The 23,938-nt window shown below is 38.9% G+C and overlaps 1 protein-coding gene and 1 long non-coding RNA gene across 4 annotated transcripts in view; one reads left to right on the top strand and one right to left on the bottom strand.

The window, feature by feature from the left end:
• Window positions 1–5,491, bottom strand: part of USPL1 (ubiquitin specific peptidase like 1) — a 35,599-nt gene extending 30,108 nt beyond the window's left edge. The window contains exons 1-4 of one of the 3 annotated variants that reach the window (XM_058547949.1): window positions 5,428–5,491; window positions 4,642–4,836; window positions 1,512–1,659; window positions 859–987 (exon numbers count right to left, since the gene is read on the bottom strand). In XM_058547949.1, coding sequence (XP_058403932.1) covers window positions 859–987; window positions 1,512–1,592 — 210 coding nt within the window. In that variant the 5' untranslated portion in view covers window positions 1,593–1,659; window positions 4,642–4,836; window positions 5,428–5,491. Of the gene's footprint in view, window positions 1–858; window positions 988–1,493; window positions 1,660–4,641; window positions 4,837–5,427 lie in introns of all 3 variants that reach the window. The other 2 variants (XM_058547948.1, XM_058547950.1) reach the window with 2 other exon arrangements.
• Window positions 5,261–23,938, top strand: part of LOC131410115 (uncharacterized) — a 108,043-nt gene continuing 89,365 nt past the window's right edge. Inside the window, exon 1 of the long non-coding RNA XR_009221162.1 lies at window positions 5,261–7,149. This is a non-coding gene — a long non-coding RNA (uncharacterized LOC131410115). The remainder of the gene's footprint in view (window positions 7,150–23,938) is intronic.

The following is a 23,938-nucleotide window of genomic DNA, read 5'->3' as shown; positions in this document are numbered from 1 at the left end:
TTTTCTTCAAGTTATACCCAGCAAAAGTGTCTATCACCAACAGTGTGATTTAGTCTGGTATTTTCCAAACTTGGCTGATCATCAGATGTGACAAAACTACAGAATTCTGGGTCAACTCTACTGAATCAGTATCTGGAAGTGAGACCCAGAAATTTTCAAAGAGCACTCCAGGTGATTCTGATGAACTGCTAGTTTACCCAGAATAAAACATAACTGAAATTCAAAGACTGTACTCCAATAACAACTCTGTCGCTTTAGGAAGATCTTGTGCTCCTAAATCCTCCGCATCTGTTTTCTTATTCATAAAATGAGAAAACCTACCTTGCAAAGTTTTGAGAATTAAACATGTACACAACCATTTCATAAATTGTCAAGTACAATAAAATGTAGAGTATTATAGAGTTTAATAAGCTCCTATATAAAAGTTGTACCAGTGAGTACAAATTACTATAATTAATTCTAAAAGATATTTAGTGCCTTAAGTACATAATATTTAGACACTAATAACTTTTCCATTAAGTCCCAAAGTTAATAAATCAGAGACAAGAGAGTAACTACTATATACCAACAGTTAACAAGGACCCCCCACAAGGTTAAAAAAAAAAAAAATCAATTTTGAAATGTATTTTCACCTCCTACAAGTCTAACAATAACAACAATAAACATCTTCATGCATTAACTCAGGAAACCAGGTGGAAAAATAACAGAAGATATTTAAAACCATATATCAGACAGATCAAGAAATTCTGATTATCTATGTATTAAAAATGTACAGTCTAAAAAATACAAAATGAGTACAAATTTAAACAATGAAGAAAAAGGCTAAAACTTCGATACTATCTAAGATTAATACTTTACCTGTAGATCCTCACACAAAAAGATAGACTCTTGAAAACTAATTCGGTAAGTCTTTAAGGCTTTTAACTTGCCCTTCTCTCTACAAGCAGGGCAATACCCATCTGACGGGACTTTAGCTGAATCATAATTCTAAAAAAGAAATAAAGTAAATTAAAATATACACATTCCTAGATCGCATCAAATTACAAAAAATGAAAAAGTAACCAGAAAAAAAAAAAATCACAATTTTCACCTAGAAGTGTCCTGGCAAAATATTTTAAACATGGCAAATAAAAGAAATGCATATAGGCTTTAAATACAGCTAGTATTCCAAAAATATATTGTAGTATTAAACATTAAATTTTAAGTGTTAAGAATAGCAGTTTTATTTGCAAGAAAAAAAGTCATGTCAACAGGAAAATATATGGTCCATATTTTCAAAGAATAGTAAACCTTAAGGTCTATTTCTACTTTCACATATCAATAAAACACAGAGAGGTAAACACATTAAAACAATCTTTCGCCATTGCTGTAAGATTTCCGTGGAAGATACTATTTTTTAGAAGTTAACTGGTAAAATTAAAACCAAATTTAAGTCTCAAAAACAGGAGGAAAAAAACCCAACTTGCACTGAGGCAAAAAATAAGTTCACTAACTTTTCCCAAATACCCCACCATGTGGAGTGAAGATATCCCTATATCACTCCCTGGTCCAATCACTGGCAAACCATTTCCAATCTTCGGGGAATCCATCATTCCGAGTCATTGGCTAATTTATGTCACTTGAAACATGTCAATATCACTAAGGATTTTTCAATGAACCCTGGAAAAAAAAAAGTCAATAAACAATTAAATAAAAATCCTATGTACTTTGAAAAAGAGTTATGCTACTTTATAATATTAAGTATATCTTGAGAACTATATGTCTTACGATAAACATATTCTGAAATCGTAATCTTGAAGTGAAAACAAAATACCTAAATTTATTTATAAATCTAGCAAATTTGTGCGGAGAGGGCAGAGACTGGCAACAGGACCAGTTTTCACAGTAGACTCATTTGTAAACAAATTTATCAAAATGTGTAATAGAGGTAGCCATTATTTAAAGCAACTATATTGACCAGAGTTTGAAAACCTATGTTTTTAGAGTCTATGCACAATTTGAAACCAGTCAGTGTTATAGTAAGGAAGTACTTTAAAAACCCCAGATCCATTGTGCTATTATTTGAAAGGGACACAAGAACTCCATACATTCCTATTGCTTTCAACCACCAAGAGTACGTCAACAACTGAGACTAACACTACTTTTTAAAATCTGCCAACAAAATATTATTTTATATTAAAGGATCTGTACCAGAACAAAAATATAAACACTGTCATAGTACAAATTACACATGTAACAAGTTTGTTTTGAGCGTAGTCCCATTGAGTAGAATCACATTCAGTAAAGTCAAAACTATCAGACTGGAGCTCAGTGTAGCAAAAAGCTATTGTTAAGAATAGTTTAGATATGGATTTAAAATACAGGGAAACCAGATATAGGAGATCTTTAAGCAGAGTGAATCACCACTTAGCAGGGATGTTGTAAAATAATTTCAAGCAAAAGTCTTTTCCAAATCTAAGAATTCATGATTCTATGACAACCACCTCCTGAGAAACTGTGACTCACAGATTCACTTTAAAAACTAGTTACGCTATTCTGTTCCAGCTGTATAAATTTTACACACTTTTGAAGCCAAGGAATAATTTCAAAAACAAAAATGCTTTTTAGAAAAGTCAGTATCAGTGAATCTCAATTCTCAACTAAGCACTAAAAACATCTTGGACCAGATAATTCTTTGTTGTGGGGCTGTCCTCTGCATTGTAGGATGTTGAGCAGCCATCGCTGACCTCTACCTACTAGATGCCAATGGCACTCACCCCGCAGTTGTGACAACCAAAAATGTCTCCTGAGAATGCTAAATGTCCCCTGGGAGGCAATAATCGCCCCATTGAGAACCACTGCCGAAAGGGTAAAAACAAGTTTGGTGCTAACTTTCTCTTTTTAAGCTCCTCACAGACAACATCAATTGATTACATTTGGTGGGTTCTATTTATAATCTACTTACAAAAGGGAACTCTATAGGAAAGAGTCAAACTTCCGTGGTCCAGAGGAGCTAAAAGCATGGGCTTTACACCTGCAGATCCCAGTTTAGAAATTTATTTGTAAAATTGGTTTGTTCTAAAAATTAAATGCAATAATACATACAAAATGCTTAGCGCTTGACACATAAATTTTAATTACTATTTGGTGTTAAGTTTATGCTTCATTCTATGTAGAAAATATACAGCACATCTTGTATGATTCTGCAGCATCCTCAAAAGAAAAACTAGTAGGCTATGTATCTTGAATAAATTGTTTTTGATGAAAATTGCCATCTGCCTGAGGGAGCTAGAAAACTTTTCCAGCTGGTTCGCTCTCTCAATTATAAAAGTAAAAACATGAGAAGCCTTCAAATCTGCTCTCCTGATCCCACCACCCAACATTTCAATGGGAAAAGCAGGAAGATTGATGATTGAAATCCTGAATATGCAAGATCCCCCGTCCCCAAAGAAAATTCACTTAAAAAAAATACCAGAGGTGGGCTATTCAGGTCTTCCAAAAACAATTTACTTTGTCCTATACACAAAACCCTAGCGTGATTCTTACAGCTTAATGTGTTTCTAAATGACTGCCTTCATTATCCTCCCTTCAAACATAACCTGCTCTTCTTTTTTGTATCTCACCTCGAGTTTGGCATCTCCATCCTTCCAAACACCCATACTAGAAAATCTGAGCGGTTCTTTACTCTCTCACTTCCCCCTACACGCAGTAAAAGTCACCAAATTCTGTGGACAGTTCTTTGGAAGCGTCTCAAACCCCCATCTCTTTCCACCCCGTCCTCACACCCAACAAGTCTTAGTCTGTCACTGCTCAGCTTAAAATCATCTATTTACTACACAGCCCGATTATGGGAAAACCCAACCAGCTCAGTATGACCTAAAGGTAAGCACTATGACCTAAAGCTCATTGCACCAAGCTGGCTTTCCAGTCTTATCCTCTCTACTCCACGTCACCTCCAGCATCTTGCTTCTTAGGCCCCCCTTTTTCATTACTTCTGTGAGCCACTGATACTCCAGAAACACGAATGTTAATTACCAGTTCAGTATGGACCCTGTTATAGAGCAATGAATGTGTATAGTTGGCCCTGGGAATAGCGAAAGAAAGGCAATTGAACTTAATTCACATTCTCGTGTGCGAACTGGGGAAACCCAGAGAACCAGCTGTGCGAGGAGGAGCCTTATACCCCTTTGAGCTCCCCTTCCAAGACAACGTAGGCTCAGCACGTGAACTATCAAAGCTGAGGCCACACCAGACTTGAAGCCGAGCAATAGAGTCGGCTGTCAGAGCCCAGCCCTGTCTGGGACCAACTCGAGCCGTCCTGAATCAGAGATGGACAGGACCACTAGAGCTCAGTTTCAAAACCCGACTCTGGAAACCCCAGCAGGCGCAGGATTCCGTTAACCCTCCCCCTCCACGCTCCTTGGGAGGGGGGAAAAATCACTCTGGTTTCTCTTCAGCATTTACCTCTCCGAGCCCAAACGAATCTGCAACTCTATCTCTACGCCTTAATCACCAACCCTTCCCACCTGAATCTAGTGTCAGCCCCTCCCTCTCCCAGCCTAGCCCATCCTTTCAGGGAGCAGACTACTCCACAGGACACCCCAGCTCTGTCCCCTTTCCCTATATCGGGAGCTAAAGGAAATACGCCCTCATCTCCCTTACCTGCCGCGGGCTCTCCCCTTCTTCGCACCGTGCCGAACCGAACTCCTGTTCCAGGTTGAGCTCCACACCACTCCGCCCAACGTTCAACCCACGTTGCCCCCAGCCTGCGCCTCCCCGATCCACCTCTCCGCTAGAAAAGCAGCTTCCGGTTTGAGTCCGCGGCAAAAGAGTTCCCCTTCCTGCTCCGCGCGGGGCCTGAAAGGACGTCAGCGTTAGGGGGAAGACGAGGACGGGAGCACTTCCGGCCGGCCTCCGCAGAGGCGTGGCTGTCCGCCCGGCTGCCGCAGCCGCAGTTTCAGCTGCGGCGACGACTAGGGGCGGGGCCGGTGGCTGCAGAGCCTGCCATATGTGAGTGGCTGGGTTTGGGGAGGCGACGTTTCTGGAAGCTGCTGGAAAGCGCTCGAGTGGCGGAGGTGACGCCGGCGGCCAGGGGGTGGGGCGTGATTAAAGCTAGTGCGCGGCCGGCAGCGGAGGGATTACGCTGAGGAAAGAGACTGGCGCGTGTCTCGTTGCGCCCTGGCCCGCGGGAGCCCGGGTTGGAAGCCGACGCGTCCCGAGTGACCGGGTGGGTGGGCGGGCGAGGGAAGGGGTCCCCAGCCGATGGAGGGTGCAATGGAGGCTCTGGGCCGGCGCGTGCCTGCAGCGCCGCGGGCTCCTCGCCTGTGGGCCGCGCGAGGCCCCCGCTGTCCGCTCTCCTAAAGCCTCGGTGAGAGCCGAGCTGCCCGAGTGCGTGTTCACAAAGGGTCACCACACACGGAGCTGCCCCTCCCTTCTCCCTAACCCTACCTTCGAGGCCAGGGGCTTTTCTACCAGGATTCTGGGGTGTTCCTCCTTTCCTCCCTCCCAGATCTTCTAACGGTAAGGGGAGTAGCCGAAGCACAGGGACTGCTATCCATGACCCATTCTTACTAGTCAGCGGCTGATCTGTCCCTGCTGCGCTAATTCCGCTGCCCTGCCTTGTTTTAACTTCAGAGAAAGGGAGAGTTCTCGTTTAGTTTGTAAGTTTAAGGCTCTGCTTTCGTAGGAAGGTCATGTGGTTTAAGGGACATCGTGACCGCGTGTGCTGTTTATGCGTCTGCATTCTGAATCTTGGGGCAGCATATTCCAGAAGTCTTTAAAGGTCGATTTGTTCTATGTCCTAGAATATATGTAGTTTCTGAACATTACTGAGTAATCACCATTGGCATTTTGGACTGGGTTTTTTTTTTCTTTTTTAGTGGTCTCAAATTAAGTGATTATATTCTGGAATAATGCTGATAATTTTGATAGGATGGTATAGAGGAAACAGGTTTCATGTACCAAGAAATTCTTCAGTAAAAAGGATTTTAGTTTTCGGTACTTCTGAGTGCAGATGGCCAAGAGATCGAACGGAGAGTTTGTTGTTTTGTTTTTCTCCGACTGAAAAGTAGGCTAGTTAGTTTTGTTTACCTTTTTTGCTGTTGTACTAGTAGGTTATTAATGTGCTGGTATATTTATTGTAAGATCTAGCTACTTAGGTTTTCTTCATTTTTTTTTTTTAATGAATTATGATGAAAATATGGGATCATAGTATTTGCTCCTGGAATAGGAGCCAAAACTCAGAGCGTTTTTCTTGTTCACCATTGCTAGTTCCATTTCTAGAATGGAATATGCTATTTTTTGTAATAAACACTTGCTAAATGTCAATTTCATATATTGAACAATTGATTCAGTTAAAATGTGGCTAAAATTTTAAGATTGAAAAATCAACATCACCAAACTGAATTGTATCAATCATTATTGTCTGCAAAGCTGATTTGCAGTCTTTTAGTGCAAATTTGATTTTTTGCCAGGGAAATATATGTAATAATAACAGAAACAAACTGGACATGGGGCTTGGGGTGTGGAAAGAAAAGAAAAGGATTTTAGTGTGTGCTGTGTTGTGACTTCAGAGCTTTTCTCCATGTAAAAGGTAGAAAAAGTCTTATAAAGACTTCATAAGATAAAAGGAAGGATACTAATATAGAACAATCAGGAGAGATTGACTAGAAAACTCGGATTTTGTTTATATTAGAGTAATGGTCCCAAGTTGAAAAAATTGTATACGTTTCTGCTTATTCCTTACCAATGTATTTGAAATGCCTCTTTCTGTGTACACTCATCCCCAAAAAAGTGCAGTTACCTTCCAGTAGGATTAAAGCTCAGTGCCTCGATCCCTTGTCAGCAATGTGAGACAGAAGTTAAGTTTTATTTACCAGTTTACATTTAAAAATTAACATGATCTAATCAGAGGGAGTTTTTATTAAAGTAATAACTAATGAGCAGCTACAATAGGAATACAATGTTGTACAATTAGGATTTTTATTTTTTTCATGTTCTGTTCTCATAATGTCAGCTTTTGCCCCCTCTGCTAGGTTGGATTCCTTAAGCACAAAACAAGTCTTCAGTCCAAACCTGAGATGTAAAAGCTGCCTGCTGTGATTGCTTGTTCTGGTCTCATCAAAAAGATGAGAGTTGAAGCAACTAACCATATTTTCTAGCAGCACCCTTGTGAGTACAGTCTATGATCTCTAATTCTAACATTCAGAAAGCTTTGAAAACCAAAAACCTTTTGAGGTTGAAGACAAAATTCATTTGGTAGCAAGATGTGACCTGAACTAATTAGAAGTTATATATAGTCTTTATTTATCCTGTATGTTTTGCTGAAGAAATATTAATATGTTTGATTATGGGGTGCTGCCGTTGGCCACTGCTCTGTGAGGTGTTACATAACAGTCTGTGTACCTTGTAATATTTTTAAATTCCAAGAAATTCTGTTTTCTAGAACACATCCAGCTCCTGAGTTTTGGCTAAGGAATGTGAACCTATATTAATATTTTGGGCAGTGCACTTGTGCTAGGCATTTGTATATTTAAAAAATTAAAATAACTTAAGACATTTTAGTTCTTGCCTCAATGAATTGAAGTTTAGTTAGAAGGACAGAAAAAAGTACGTTCATCCTACTGTAATGTGTGCAGTGCTGGAGATAGGCACAGCCTATTTGTAAGTGTAGCCATACAGTGACCGCACAAGAAATTAGTAGTCTGAAGGTTTGAGGTTATTTTGTTAACTTTAGACTCTAAAATTTAGGTAGAACATGACAACCCATTATGTAGCCTAAACTTACTTGGCTCTGTTTTGCCCGCACAAAATGAGAAGACAGTATGATAAAGAGTTGTAGAGTAGATGTTGGAATATCTGATTTCTAATCCTAGCTCTTCTGCCGTGTGACCTTACACAAGTCACTTAATTTTCAAGGCCTCAGTTTACAGATCTATGAAGTGAGAAGACTGAAATAGAATAATCTCTTACGGAATGTCCACTATAGTTCCAACATTCTGCTTTCAGGTATTTACCCTTAGAACTGTGCCTACTTTTTTTTTTTTTGTAAGATCAACCCTGAGCTAACATCCGATGCCAAGCATCCTCTTTCTGCTGAGGAAAACTGGCCTGGGCTAACATCTGTGCCCATCTTCCTCCACTTTATTTGGGATGGCACCACAGCATGGCTTGACAAGCGGTGCCTCGGTGCACGCCCAGGATCCGAACCCCGGGCCGCTGCAGCAGAGCACGCGCTTAACCACTACGCCACCGGGCCAGCCCCTGTCCCTACTTTTTATAAATGTTTTCCATTAAGAACGTGGTCCTGTTTCATCTCAGACTACTTTCTTGCTGATCTGAATTTTGTGTTTTCTTTTGGATTAGGTAATACATTCATGTGGTTTAAAATTCAAAAGGATATGCAGTGAAAAGTCTTCTTCCACACTTGTCCCTCAGCCACCCAGTTCCTTGCCTAGGAAGCAACCAATGCTGTTTCTTGTATATTTTTCCAAAAAAAAAAAAATTATGCATATGCAAACAAATGAGTACTATGTATATTTTTTTCCCTTTTTTTACATAAATGGTACATACTATGCATAGTTTATGTACTTTATTTTTTCACTTACCTTAGAAGTTGTTCTGTATTGTTATATAAGGTGTTTCCTCATTCTTTTTATGACTGCATAATATTCCATTGTGTACTCTGTCATTTCATCAGTCTTCTCCTTTTGGACATTTAGGTTTTTCTGTGATCTTTATTAAAAGCATTGTGCAATGAATAACTTCGTACATTCATAATTTTCCACATGTGTGACTATATCTGTGCCCCAGACATTAGCACAGCTCTATTGGGATAGTGACATAGTTGATAAAATATTATTTAGTATTATTTAGTAACTAGTAACATAAAAAATTAGTAAATCAGGGTCTCGGCAGTGTTTTTCTAGGGTTCCATCAACTTTGATATATGTGTTTTCTGTACCACTATAATATAGTGGTATAGTAGAGTCAACACCCTATTTGGTTCTAAAGTACACGAGATAAGTTACATCACAATGGCTGTTTTTTCATTTGAGTCTTAGATGAAGCAAGTGGATTATGTGTAGGGACCTTGTCCTAAACAAACAAATATATAAATCTTTAAACACTAAAATCATGCAGCAGAGCAAGATTTTCAACGAAAGGCATGTAAGAACTGAGACTGATGTAACAACAGATTTGTGCTTTGCAGATCATGCTTACTCCAGGGCATATCCTCATTGAGTGCTATTTAAATTGATATTTTTCTTTTAAATTTTTTGCTAAGCACGTATAGTTGAATTTGTGTAAGATGCAACTTCTACATAGTCCCAAATTACCAATAAGAAAATTAAACTTAAAAGAAGTAAACTGTTTACCCAAATTTGCATAATAAAGTGGCAGACCTGGGACTAGAATTTATATCCCCTAATTTCTAATCCAGGGCTTTTTTCAATATATCACACGTTCTTATAATTTAACATGTAGCTCCAGCGGTAGATCTGAGAAAGCCTAGTGGCTAGGGACTGTTTTAGGTACATTGACTCTGCCTAGGCTCTGGAGCAACCTGGAGTTCAAAAAGCAGCAGTGTGCTTTTCTGATGACACAGTAACATTCTAAAAGTAATTGTTGAAGTATTCACACAACATGTTGATTAGCAATCAGGAGGGCTCCAGATCAAAAAATTAAAGCTGATGTGGAGAAACACTCTTTCCTAATTGGGACATAGTTGTCTTCGAGATGAATTTATCAGTCATAAGGATGGGAAGGAAATTAGGATTATTTGGAAATGAATAGTCTTATATTCCCCAGAGTTCATGCCATCATTTCATTTAGCCAGGAAAATCTAAACAATCAGAAAGGGAGAAGTGATGGAAACAGCAAAAGAATTGAGAAATAGGAGATTGGGGAATGTGCTGTAGTAACTGTATTCCCCTGAAGCTGGCATTGCAGCATATGACACCCCACCCCCCTTCAGGGCCTCAACTGCTGGCTATTCCCTTTCTCTTTGCATAACTCTTATCTTTCAAGTCTCAACCTAAATTTTGCTTGTCAGATTGTCCACCCTATCTGAGCAGCCCTCTACCCTCCACCCTCCACTCCCACTCTAATTCCTTATTACCACCTGCTGTTTTCTTCATTGTGTGTGTGTGTGTGTGTGTGTGTGTGTGTATGTGTGTATATTTGTTATTGTCTGTCTCCCTTCTAGGTTATGAGCTCTGAGAAGGCAAGGACTACACTGTTTTGTTCACCATTATATATACATTGATTGGTACATATTTGTTGGTGAATGAATGATCTTGGTGGTTCCCAATTCCCAGTTTACGTAGCTGACCAGACCTACTCTTAAAATGGAATGTTTTCAACAGTATATTTCCCCATGTTCTTATATTTGTTAGTTGAGGGTTGGTTTGGAAGATGTATATGTAAGTTACATGCTCATCTTCTTACTGAGAAAAGTATTAACTTATTTGCCAACAAGGTGTTATTGAATGTGCAAGGCACTATGCTAAACGCTGGGTCAGGACAAAGGTGAATAATGCATAGTCGTTATCCCTAAGGAGAAGTAGAAACATTAGTAAACAAATAGCTTTCATTGAAGGCAAAATGAAATAAATACTAAATAGAGTTGTACAAGCAATATTCTGTAGCAGCAATGAAGAAAAACTGATTAATTTTAATTACAGGAAGGGCCTTATGGAGTTGTGCCTTTGGTGTAGAAGATAGAAAAATAGAACTGAAGTAGTCCCTATATGTGGAGAACAGAGAGGAATGAATGTTTAGCTTCACTTTTTAAAAAGTCCTTAAAATAGTAATATTGACCACAAAGAAGTCTTATAAAACATTGTCATAAAGCAGTCTTAAAAAATTTCAGTTATAAAATTACTCTGGCCTTAAACATTACACTTCTTTTTTTTTTTTTTGGTGAGGAAGATCAGCCCTGAGCTAACATCCGTGCCAATCCTCCTCTTTTTGCTGAGAAAGACTGGCTCTCAGCTAACATCTATTGCCAATCTTCCTCCTTTTTTTCCCCAAAGCCCCAGTAGATAGTTGTAGGTCATAGTTGCACATCCTTTTAGTTGCTGTATGTGGGTCGCCGCCTCAGCATGGCCGGAGAAGCGGTGCGTCAGTGCGCGCCCCGGATCCGAAGCCAGGCTGCCAGTAGCGGAGCGCGCGCAGTTAACCGCCAAGCCACAGGGCCGGCCCAGACGTTACACTTCTAAAATTGAGGTTAACCATAAAATTAATTTGACTGTTAGACTAGGTTGGTAGATTGGTGCTTTCCAACTGGTTGCTAAGTCATCAGTTCAATCTAATAATTGGATTCTAATTGCTAATAGCAGTTAGTGATTATTTAGTAAACTAATCAATTAAGACAAAAGTGTTGAATGATAAAGAAAAAATTCATTTCTTTAAAGTGATTTTTAAGCCATTAGTGACTTTAATGTATTGTTCTCTGACTGCATCACAAGTTAAAATGTAGACTATTTTTTGATGATCTAATTTGATTTCTTTTTTAAGTTTACTTTTGCTTTCCTACCTTTGTGCGTTTTCCTAAGCAATATAGACCTTCTCCTCCCCCTCTTATTAAAAGAAAAAAAAAAAAAGGGAGAAGCAGCATAGGCTTTAGATTCATGGACCTGATTTCAACTTGGCCACTTACTAATTACAGTTCTGCCACTTTCAGTTTTGTCACTTCCGACAAAATATTTAACCTCCTTGAGGCTCAATTTCATCTATAACATGAAAATATCTATTAATCGTACTCTGTCATTTAACTAGTTTTCTGACCTCAGGCAAATTATTTAATCTGCCTAAGCCTCAATTTTTCCATATAATAAATTTATCTTAAATGAAGTGATCCATAGAACAGTGTCTGGCAGTTAATAAGCCCCTCAGCAAATGTTGCTTTCCCCTCATCCTCTTCTATCTCATCTAAACCCTGCGTGTTCTTTAAAATTTGCTTGAAGTTCTCATAGCAGTCTCCTTTTTTCCAAAGTGATTGCACTCACTGTGTAGACCTTGGGTTCTTAAATTGGTTTGGATCAGCATTATATTGGGAGCTTATTAAAAATGCAGTTGCTTGGGTCCCATTTCTGATACTGTGGGTTTTGCATGGGGTCTGGGCATCTGTGTTTTTACCCTTTTCCTTCAGATTTTCTGATACTCACCAGTGATCGTAATTCCTCACCTATTTGTTAATAATGTGCTTCTTAGAGTTTATATTTGTTAGGTAATTCTTATATTGTTATGTAACCTTTAAGGTGTTTTAGTTTACACCACAAATATGCTGTAAACTCCACAAGGGCACAAAATACCCATAGTAGTACATGGTGCTTAGTTTAGAGGTTGATAAGTAATGTCCCCGCCCCCCCACCTTTTTTTCCCCTGCTAAAGTTTGGATCCAGTTAAGAAATAAGATACAGAAGTCAGATGAAGGTTCAGATGTAAGTTTAATTACCAAAAAAGTTGTTTGGAAAATGTGGCTGAGGTGTACAGCAACAATGAGCTTCCTAGTATTGCACTCCAGAGTTAAGCAGATTTAAACCTCAGGTTTCTCTATCTGCAGGAATAGAGCTTGCCATACTACATTTACTGTGTGACAGAGAGCAGACCAGAAGGAATGACTCTCTTTAGTCAGACAAATCCCAAATGGAAAGGAGAGAGGAAGTGGCTGAGCCTCAGAATTTCTTCTCTCAAACTTATCAGACCGGTTACTCTCTCCTACCCTAGGGAGGAGTTAGTGAGAAGGTAGAGGTCAGCCATGAGTATTACCCTAAGGAAGTTTTATGTGGAGTATGAACTTTCTTGTACTCAGTAGGTATTTGTTAATGGATTTTTTTTTTAGATACCTTGCATTGCATCAGGATGCTGTGATTTTTAATACCTAAATGAGTAGTTGTAAAGTTACAAATTCAACCAGTTAAAAATTAGTATATATTCTTGTATTAATATTCTTTTGCTGTGTTAAGAAATTACCCCCAAACAGCTTAAAACACAAACATTTATTACGTCACACAGTTTCTGATGGTCAGGAATCGGGGAGTAGTTGAGCTGGGTGGTTCCAATTCAGGGTCTCTCATGTGGTTGCAGTCATCTGAAGGCTGCTTGAGTGTCCTGACAACATGGCAGCTAGCTTTCCCTCAAAGCAAGTGATCTGAGAGAGAGAGGCAGACACCACAATGTCTTTTATGACCTAGCCTTAGAAGTAACGTACTGTCACTGTTGCACAGACTCACCCTGATATAATGTGGGAGGGACCTACACAAGAGTGGATACTGGGAGGCAAGGCTCGTAGGAGGCCATCTTCGAGACTCCAATTGTATAATTATATAACACAATTATATAACGTTAGTTTGATTTTTATCTCACATTGCTTCATATGAGAACAAGTAATTAAATAGTTTAGTATTAAAATTATTAAAATATTGGTTCTATGAAATAATTGTATCTTTGTATATATTGTATAATTTTCTAGCTGGAGAATAAGTTGAGAGGATGATTTTCTACTAGCGGCCCCTCCTTCCTGTCTAGATCTGTGTCTAAATTAGAAGTTTGTGTAGTATGATCAGGGACTACTCTTGGTTTGTATGATCTTCTAGATAGACTATGAAAGTTCATGTGATCTATAGGCAGACTTGTTATAAGGTGATAATAGCTACAATTTTGGTTTTAGTATGGATTAATTACTTCTGGTTTCCTGAGGGGTGCTTCATAAAGTCTGATTCCTAGCTTCAGATTTATTAAAGTGAGGTGGTTTTGCAGTGGTCATTAGGATGTGGTGGACTAGATGGCTGGTAAAGGTCATGTACCTCACTGAAATAGTCCATAGGCGAAAGGAGTTGAAAACCGTCACCCTAAGTAAGCATCAGTGGTTTGATTAAAATTCTAATGCCAGAGCACTAAAGAAGTCCAAGTAAGTGAAATAAAATGGTTAAAAATCATTAACTATTTTATTTTACTCATTTATTTCATCATATGAGATGAACTCATTTATTTCATTATTTCATTATGAACTCAAGTGAGATGAACTCATTTATTTCATCATAATTTAGATTTCATATAATATGCTAAATTCAGGTTTTGTAAGATAGCAAAAAAATAGCAGTGTAAGTTAGAGGGAACTTGAAATGTTGAATTAAAGAGTATAAAATTCATTTGTATGAAAAGTATTTGTATAAAAAACATTATATTTTTAGTGCTTTCCAACACTATGGAAAAGACAATAATTTGAAGATTATGGCAGAAAATGTTTTAAGATAAATTGACAATGCCTAAATGTTCTTTGTAATTCTAGTCATAAATACTGTTGGATCAGTTTGCATTTCAAGTTGCTTAAAGAACGTTCGTTAAGTTGTTTAGAGAATTTATACATGAATGACCAGTCCTAGAAGCCCAAATATCAGTATAACCAAAGTTTTCCTCTGTATTTAAGCTGTTTACTCCATAGACAGAAGAGCATATAGAGCACACAAGCACCAGACACAGTGAACTGATTTGGCTATTACAATTCCCATTTATGTAGGCATATTTGACAGCAACTTTCACCTTCAAATATTAGCAGGCAATATTTTGCTAATCAGTAAAGAAATTTCAGAGAATTCATTTTAATTTTCAAATGTAATTTGTCATGATTAATCAATAAAATGATGTTTAGTTTGGGTACTGATTAGTTTAAGATGAGATTTCCCATGAATTCTTACAGTAAATGAGAGATGGTAGTATATTTTTTCTGAATATGGAGTATATAAGCCCTGAAAGTTGCTCAGTTGAGTCTTCAGAGCTAATAGGTGGCAGTTAAATGAAAAAAATCTTGGAGTAAATTGAGAATTTTCTGAAAATGCAAGGACAGAGAGGTGTAGAAAAGTTGGGAAATGTTAATTTTAGGATATGTGCCTGGAATAATAAATATATTTACTACCCTCAAAAATTCCCCTTCCAGGGGCCGGCCCGGTGGCGCAAGCGGTTAAGTGCGCGCGCTCCGCTGCGGCGGCCCGGGGTTCGCTGGTTCGGATCCCAGGCGCGCACCGACACACTGCTTGGCAAGCCATGCTGTGGCGGCGTCCCATATAAAGTGGAGGAAGATGGGCACAGATGTTAGCCCAGGGCCGTCTTCCTCGGCAAAAAAAAGAGGAGGATTGGCGGATGTTAGCACAGGGCTGATCTCCTCACAAAAAAAAAAAAATAAAAAAAAAAAAAAAAAAAAAAAAAATTCCCCTTCCAGGGCAGAAGAACAAGTTAAATGGTATGACAAAGAATCAATCAAATCCATTCTATAGGACAAGTCTTTTCAAAAGTCATTAAGAGAGACCAAAGAAACATGATAGCCAACTGCAGTGCATGGACTTTGATTAAATCCTGGTTGAAAAAAAACTGCTGTAAAACACTTATTGGGGGAATTTGAATATGCCTAGCTATAAAATGTATTTGGGAATATATTTTTTATTTTCCTAGGTGTGTTACTGGTAATTATGGTTATGTAGGAGAATTGCCTTTTTTTAGATGATGTATCTGAAGTGTCTTTAGAGGTGAAATTATCTTCAGTATTCAGAAATGTGTGTATATATATATATATATATATATACACGTACAGATATAGGAAAAACAAATATGATAGTGTTAAATGTTGCATCTCTGTGGTAGATATAAGGGGGTTGTCGTACTATAAACTTTTCTGTGTGTTTGAATATGTAAAATAAGAAGTTGGGAGAAAAAAATCCCCCTCTAGGTATTATTCTCTTTCTTTACTCAGCTTTATAAAGGCCTCGAGAGAGTGTATCATTGTTTATCCTCTACTATTAACTCTTTTGAATCCAGGCCAGTCAAGCTTTCATTCCTACCTTGCCACCAAAACTGCTCATTTCCACATCAGCATTGGCATCCATGTTGCCATTTCTTAGTCCTCGTTTTCCTTTTGACCTCTCAGCATCATTTGACTCAGTTGATATTCTCTCCTACTTCAAGTCCTCTCCTTCACCTTCTTAGTATCTTTTGTAGGTTCCTCTTCTTTAAGCATTGAAATGACTCAGAACTCAGATCTCTTCTCAGTTTGCATTCATTCCCTAAATAATCTTATCCTGTCGTATAGCCTTAAATACTATATAGATGCTAAGACTCCCAAATTTATAGCTCCAGCCCCAACCTCTCCCCTGAACTTCAGACTCATATATCCGTCTGCCTACCTGATATATTCACTTGATGCCAAGTAGATAGACATTTCAAATTTAATATGTCCAAAGCTGAGCATTTGAGTCCCATCAGTCACTTCAGCTCACCCCCAAACAAAATAAAGCACCTGTTCCTTACTTGCTACTCCTATGTTCTTTGTCATCTCAATATGAGGCACTTCATTCTTCTGATTGCTCAGGTGAGAAACCTTGGTATCATCTTTGATTCGTCTTTTCCCCTCATACTATACATTTAACCCCTCAGCAAATATGGTCAGCTCTACTGGTAAAATATATCCAGAATCTAAGCTCTTCTTCAACTCTCACCACTCCAGCTTAATCCAAGCCACCATTCTATCACAGATTGTAACAGTTTCTCAACCTCAGCACTATTGACATTTGGGGCCAGTAATTCTTTTTGTGGGGAGTAGGCTGTCTTGTGCATTGCAGGATGCTTAGCAGTATCCCTGCCTCTACCCACTAGATGCAAGTAGCAACCCCCTCTTGCACAGTTGCAACAACCAAAAATGTCACCAGACGTTGCTTAAATGTCAAAATTGCCTCCAGTTGAGGACCACTGGATTATAGCAATAGCCTCCTGTTCTCCCTGCTTCCTTCCTTCCTCCCTACAGTCTGTTCTCCATTTAGCAACCAGTGTATCATGTAAAAATATAAATCACATCGTGTCATTCGTTTGCTCAAAACATTCTGGTGGTTTCTCGTCTCATTAGGATCAAATCTGTAAGTGCATACACGTTCCACCTCTACAGACAACACACACACGTGCACCACAGTTGAAGAGGAGCTTTTTCTCTGTGTGCAAATTGAAAAGGACCTCCCCGCCTTCCACTAGGTAGATGCAGCCTCTTACCCTGCTTTATTTTTCTTTACTGAATCATTTATCACCACCTTACATGTTATATTTGTTGAATGAGTGGTAAGGTGAGAAGTAGAATTATAATAATGTATGCAAGATGTACAATTTTAATAATACATGCAATTGTAATATGTTCCAAGATAAGTATTAAAATTTCAAGAAAACTCGGCACCTAACCTAGCCCCAGAAACTCTTGAAAGGCCTTCCAGAAGTGATCCCTTACTAGGACTTAGTCTGGTAGTGTAGAAGGAGAGAAAGGTATTAACAGTAGAGGGAGAAGAGAAAGAGTGGGGCAAATGATTAGTTCAATTTTGAACTGACTCCAAGGGACCTCCATGAGGAGATTATTTCATTGAGTAGTTAAGAGATATTGGTCTTAACTACTGATGAGAGACATCTGGACTGTAGATACAGATTTGGGAATCATCAATACATAGGTAGAAATGAGAGAATGTTTACATGTCAAAAGTGGAAGGAAAGCCTTGAAATTAAGTCTGATAAACTAAAGAAATTCCCTAATCAAATGCCACAGGGAAAAATGTGTGTGGAGGGTATGGAATGAAAGACTGCTGATGTGTTTCTCTAAAACAAGGGAAACAAATGAGATAGGGTCATTTGGTCATCTGTACTTAAAACCTTCCGTTACTTTAGTCTGGTTTCAGCTAAATAATTGTTCTTCCTCAGGGTTTATCAAAGTGTTGATGACATCAGACAGATTGAGCCTGCTGACTATGACTAGTCATATAGGTTCTCAGGTTATTTTAACATTTAGGCATTAGAAAAGTCAATTTTTCAAACTTGGAACTCTTTGAGGGGAAAAAACTTTATGGATTGTGAAGTGTTCTTTTTATCTCATTCTTACGCTTTTAATTTGGGATTGTAAGCTAACAAGTTTTTGGTCTAACCATAATAATCATCAACAAACCACTGAAGACTTAGTGGCTTTCAAAAGCGATTATTTCTTATGATTCTGTTGGTGACTGTCAGGGTCTTCTGCTGGTCTCACTGGGTCCACTCCTGTAGGTGCAGTCAGTTGACCGCTGGCCTGGGGCTCAGGAGTCTCAGGTGGCGGCACTGACATGTCCGTGGTCCAGTGCTGCCTGTCAGCTGGGCCTCCTTCTCTGTCTCCAAGCAGTCTCTCCTCATTCAGACTCTCCCTCTGGCTTTTTAACGTGGCAGCAGAAGTGTTCCAAGAGGGCAAACGCGAAAGGATACAAGGCTTCTGAAGGCCTGGTCTCAGAAGTTGCACAACATCAGTTCTGCCTTCTACCACACTATTATGGATGCAGATTAACTCATTTAAACCTCACAACAGTGCTGTACAAAGTAAGTACCATTATTATCTTCATTTTTAAAATGAGGAAACTAAAGCTCAGCACTAGTAGTTTGACCACAGGCACCCAACAGACAAGCCACAGAACCTGACATGGGTTTTAATCTCTCCTTCCCCGTCAGCAAATTCTGTGACATTAATTTATCTGAGCCTGTTTCCTCATCTGTAAAATGGAGTTAATACTATACAGAATTATTTTTGGGATTGAATGATTTGCTTTCTAAAGTACCTAGCAGAGTGCATGATACAGAGCAGGTACTCAAAAATGTTAATTTTACCACCTTCCTCTTACTCTTCTTAGGTTTCTTTATTAGAAGAGGAAATGTTTTTTTTTTTGTTTTTTTTTTTGTGAGGAGATCAGCCCTGTGCTAACATCCGCCAATCCTCCTCTTTTTTTTTGCTGAGGAAGACGGCCCTGGGCTAACATCTGTGCCCATCTTCCTCCACTTTATATGGGACGCCGCCACAGCATGGCTTGCCAAGCAGTGCGTCGGTGCGCGCCCGGGATCCGAACCAGCGAACCCCGGGCCGCCGCAGTGGAGCGCGCGCACTTAACCGCTTGCGCCACCGGGCCGGCCCATAGAAGAGGAAATGTTTTTATACATGCTGTTTGTTTTATTGTCTTTAAAAAACTTGAATGATCTAGACTAGAATTATTATTAAAGGAGACTGTTGTTAACATTCCAGTAGCAGAGCAGTAATAAAGAAAATTTCTTTCCGAAGGAATTAGTTATTTTAAGACTGTGATCTTAGCTATTTTGCCCTAAGGTGTTAGTGGCTTATGATCACTTAATATATTACTCTTGCAGAGATTATTTACATTTTCAGAAGAAATAAAATGCCAGTGAAGGAACAGAGTAGAAGAATATTAGGTTTTGTGGCAAGCCAGTGAGGAAGCTATGATTAGGAAAGGGCTCTTTCAGTGGTGCTCCTTGTGGTGTACCTACCACCATGGGCCAGCCCTGGCAATTTATCAAGTAAATCACCACACTTCATATGCAATTTATAGATTTGGGTTTCTATAGACAAAAAGAGAGAGATGCCTTTTAGTAAATTCAGATCATCATGCAATATTCTTTCATTTGCATGTGTGACATTTAGATAAACACAGATGTGGTCACTGTACTGTAAATGCAAGCTACAGTGCTGACAAATTAAGGTTTGGGCCTGTTATGGGCTGAATTGTGACCCCCCCCAAAATTCATATGTTGAAGCTTTAACCAGCACCTCAGAATGTGACTATATTTGGAGAGAAGGTCTTTAAAGAGGTGATTAAGTTAAAATGAAATCTTTAGGGTGGGCCCTAATCCATTATGACTGGTGTCCTTATAAGAAGAGATTAGGACACAGACATGCATGTGTACAGAGGGAAGACCACTTGAGGACCCAGTGAGAAGGCGACCATCTAGAAACCAAGGACAAAGGCCTCAGAAGAAACCAAACCTGCTGAAACCTTGATCTTGGACTTCTAGCCTCTAGAATTATGGGAAAATAAATTTCTGTTGTGTAAGCCACTCAGTCTATGGCAGCCTGAGCAAACTAATACAGGGCCCATTTTCTGCCCTTACATGTGTATGGTGTTAAATATGTGTTATTTTTTCAAAACCAAAAATTTTTATTACAGGGAAACAAATCAGGAATGGATTTTAGGAACTTTTTCTTACAAACTAATCATATTAAGTTATATGATCTGGGATTTGAAATAGACCAGATCAAAAGTATCTTCTTATCCTTTATTTTACCACCATGGCCATTATCCTCTTCACCCTACCTTACACCACCCCATCCCATTCCAGCACACATGCATGCCAGGTGTCTGGCTCTTTCACCTTCAGTCCTTGTGTTTTCATGTATATTCCTTAACAAGCTTTAGTTATTTTCCCTGAGCAACAGGAAAATCTTCCATGTTGTTTTTTATCTTCACTTTGTGAAAAAAACACGAGTAGCCTAGATGAAGAAGGAGAGAGGGCCTTAACATTTATGGAACATCTATTTTATGGTAGGTACTATGTTATTCACTTTACATAAACCACCTCCTTTAGTGAGAAAACAGCAATGGCCTAATTGAGAAAAAGAGAAAAGCAACAGTAATAGCCTTATGACGTCACTTTGGAACTTTGAGTCTCTGGCCATTGCCCTACTTTCTATATACTTAGCCCTGCCATTATCAGATCCGCAATACATTGTGGTTATGAAAAGTACTTTAACTATTTACATCTCTAAATGTAAATCATTTTGTGAGCTGTGAAAGCAGCATATCCTTGGGATATCTTGGGGGTTGGCCCTGGAAATAGCATGGGGGTGCTGGTGCTTCTGAGAGTGTCATTGATGGTTGTAAGTAATTTGCATGTGCATGCTCCCTTCTTAATGGAGAATTACTGAAGGAAAAATGGGAAAAGTTGCTAACCTCTGGATTATATAGTAGTTATAATAGTCAAGAAGGGGCAGGTAGCTCTAAGGACATTGGAAGCATGCCTGGTCTGGTGTAAAATACCTTCCACCTAGTTGTGAAAAGAATTTGAAATACTTTCCTTGGGCTTGGAATTCTGAAGAAAAGGAGCCCAAGGGAAAAGAGGCTTGTTAGCCATACATATCAGGGGTCAGCACACTGTGGCCTGTGGGTCAAATGTGGACTGAGGCCTGTTTTTGTACATACCTTGGGCTAACATGATTTTTACATTTTTAAAGAGTTGTTAAAAAATAAGAATACGTTACGGAGACCTTATATGGCCCACAAAGCCTAAAATATTTACTATCTGACTCTGCAGAAAAAGTTTGCCGTTCATTGCATTTAGTTATAGAGGATCTGTGTTGTGGTTTTTATTGAAAGACTGGTGGTATTCTGTGAACAGTTACTATGAGAAATCTTCCTGAACATTTGTAGTATTTTATAGAGTTATTTAATTTTAGACCTTATAGAATGTTAAGAGATCATCTCTTCTATGTTAGTTTGCTAGGACTGCCATAACAAAGTACTGCAAACTGGGTGGCTTGAACAACAGAAATTTATTGCCTCACAGTTCTAGAGGCTAGAAGTGCAAAATCAGTGTGTCAGTATGGTTGGTTCGTTGTGAGGGCTGTGAGAAAGAATCTGTTCCATGCCTCTTCCTAGCTTCCGGTGGCTTGCCAGCAGACTTTGGTGTTCCTTGGCTTGTAGATGTATAACCCCAATCTCTGTCTTCGTGTGCATATTGCATTTTCCCTATGTGAAATTCTGTCTCTGTGTCCAAATTTCCCCTTTTTATATGGACACAGTCATATAGGAGCAGGACCCACCCAAACGACCTCATCTTAACTTTATCACCTGCTAAGACCCCATTTCCAAGTAAGGTCACATTCACAGGTACTTGGAGTTAGGCCTTCAACATCTTTTTGGAGGAAAGTTCAATCCATAACATTTTCTAAGCCTTTGATTTACAGGTAAGAACATAGAAGGCAAGAAAATGCAAAGAAGTTATTCAGGTCCTACAACTGTCTAGGAGCAGAACTAGTATTAAAATGTAGATCCTCTGATTGGTCTAGTACTTGTTCACCTACATGCTTTATACCATCATACACAATTGATTATAGAGTAATGAGGTTCAAATCAAGTGCAGTACTTGTTGGTACTAGTTGCATTATTCCAGTCATCTTTTATGTGCCTTCCACTAATCACAGAAGAAGAATAAATTATAGATGGATCAGAATTAATCCATCACTTTCATTACAGAAACAAGCACATCATCCACTAATTTTAGATTAAAACCATCTTTGTGTATTTGGTTCAGAAAGAATTACCAGAGGTCTGTTGTTACTAGAGAGTATCTAAGTATACATCTGCAGTATAAGCTAGGTAGTGGTTATTGGAAAGTTGTAGAGACCATGCATTGGTCTGGATTGGTGTATTTCCTATTTTAATAGCGTTTATTGGCAGGTGCCTCATCCAAATGTTCTAGTCACAAGTCTGCTACAGGTTCTAGACTCAAGTCTCACTTTTGACCTTTGACAAATCACTTTTTTAAACCTTAATTCCCATTTCTTTGGAAGAAAGGATGGGATTTTCAAAAATCCTTTGAGGGCCGGACCCGTGGCTTAGCGGTTAAGTGCGTGCGCTTCACTGCTGTCGGCCCGGGTTTGGATCCCGGGTGCGCACCGACACACCACTTCTCCGGCCATGCTGAGGCCGCGTCTCACATACAGCAACTAGATGGATGTGCAGCTATGACATACAACTATCTACTGGGGCTTTGGGGAAAAAATAAATAAATAAATAAATAAAATCTTTTAAAAAAAAAATCCCTTGAAATTCTAGGATTCTAAGATTCTGATTCTGTGAATGTGATGAGATCTTGCATTTGGGGTATCTATTGGTTAGCAAAAATATATTTAACTTCATACTAAACCTCTTTTCAGACTGAGGCCTGTCTGGCCAACCTGGACTAGTAAGTAAGAGTTTTAATTGTGGAGCCCCAGTATCTGATAATGTGAAACTGATCATAAAGCCCTTTTTGGATACATTCTAGTATGTGCTTGATTACAAGAGGGAGGAATATGGCCAGACTGTCATATTTTCTGTTACAATTACTGGCCAGGTTTCTGAATGAAGAACTGGATTTAACAGGTTATACCCCAGAGATTTCTTATCATTGGGGATCCCAAGGAATGGAGTTTAATTGCACCTCCTTTGTTCTCCCTTGGTATTTTCTCTCTGTTGTACAGCCTTTTGTGGTAGTCAGCCTCCAAGATGGCCCCCAGTGATTCTTGCCCCTTGTTATTCATGCCCTTGTGAAGTCCCTGCCCATACTAAATAGTATTGACCTGTGTAGCCAGCAGTATATTGTGGAAATGACAGTGTGTGACTTATAAGGCTAGGTCATAAAAGACATTGTGGCTTCCATTTTCTCTCTTGAATCATTCACTGTAGGGGAAGTCAGCTGCCATGTCATGAGGACACTTAAGCAGCCCTGTGGAGAGGTCCATGTGATGAGAAATGAGGCCTCCTCCCCAAAACCAGCACTAACTTGCCTGGCATGTGAGTGAGCCACCTGGAAAGTGGATCTTGCAGCCCTAGTCAAGCCCTCAGAGGATTGCAGCCCCAGTCGACATCTTGTCTGCAGCTGAGCCAGATCCAGCTAAGCCCTCATGGATACTTGACCACAGAAACTTTATGAAATAATAAATGTTTATTGTTTTAAGCTACTAAATTTTGGGGAAATATTTTATGCAAGAATAAATAATAATGCCACCTTTGTTGATTCAGCCCCTTTTTTCAGATCATTGTTTTTATTTCCCACTAGATTTTTATCTGCTAAAGGATAGTTCGTGTCCTAACTCACTTTTTAGACCTTGTGGAGGTTATTACAGTGCTCTGAAAATATTTTTAATTGAATGTGATTGATTTATATAAGGGCTGGAACACCTGGGTTGCACCTATTTGCTTGTTTGGAAAGGTGTAAATTACTTCTATTCTGTTTGGAAATAAATTCAATATTTTCAATAGGTTTCCGTAAAAAGAACTTAGGGTGTTTGAAAGATGTAAATGAAACAAAAATACAATTGTTTATATGATATTTGACATTTTAACAAGTATTTAAACAAATAGGG

This window comes from Diceros bicornis, chromosome 9, assembly GCF_020826845.1.
Source record: "Diceros bicornis minor isolate mBicDic1 chromosome 9, mDicBic1.mat.cur, whole genome shotgun sequence".
Taxonomy (NCBI): domain Eukaryota; kingdom Metazoa; phylum Chordata; class Mammalia; order Perissodactyla; family Rhinocerotidae; genus Diceros; species Diceros bicornis.
Note: the sequence above shows the minus strand (reverse complement) of the source record. Positions and strands in the feature narration are given on the sequence as shown.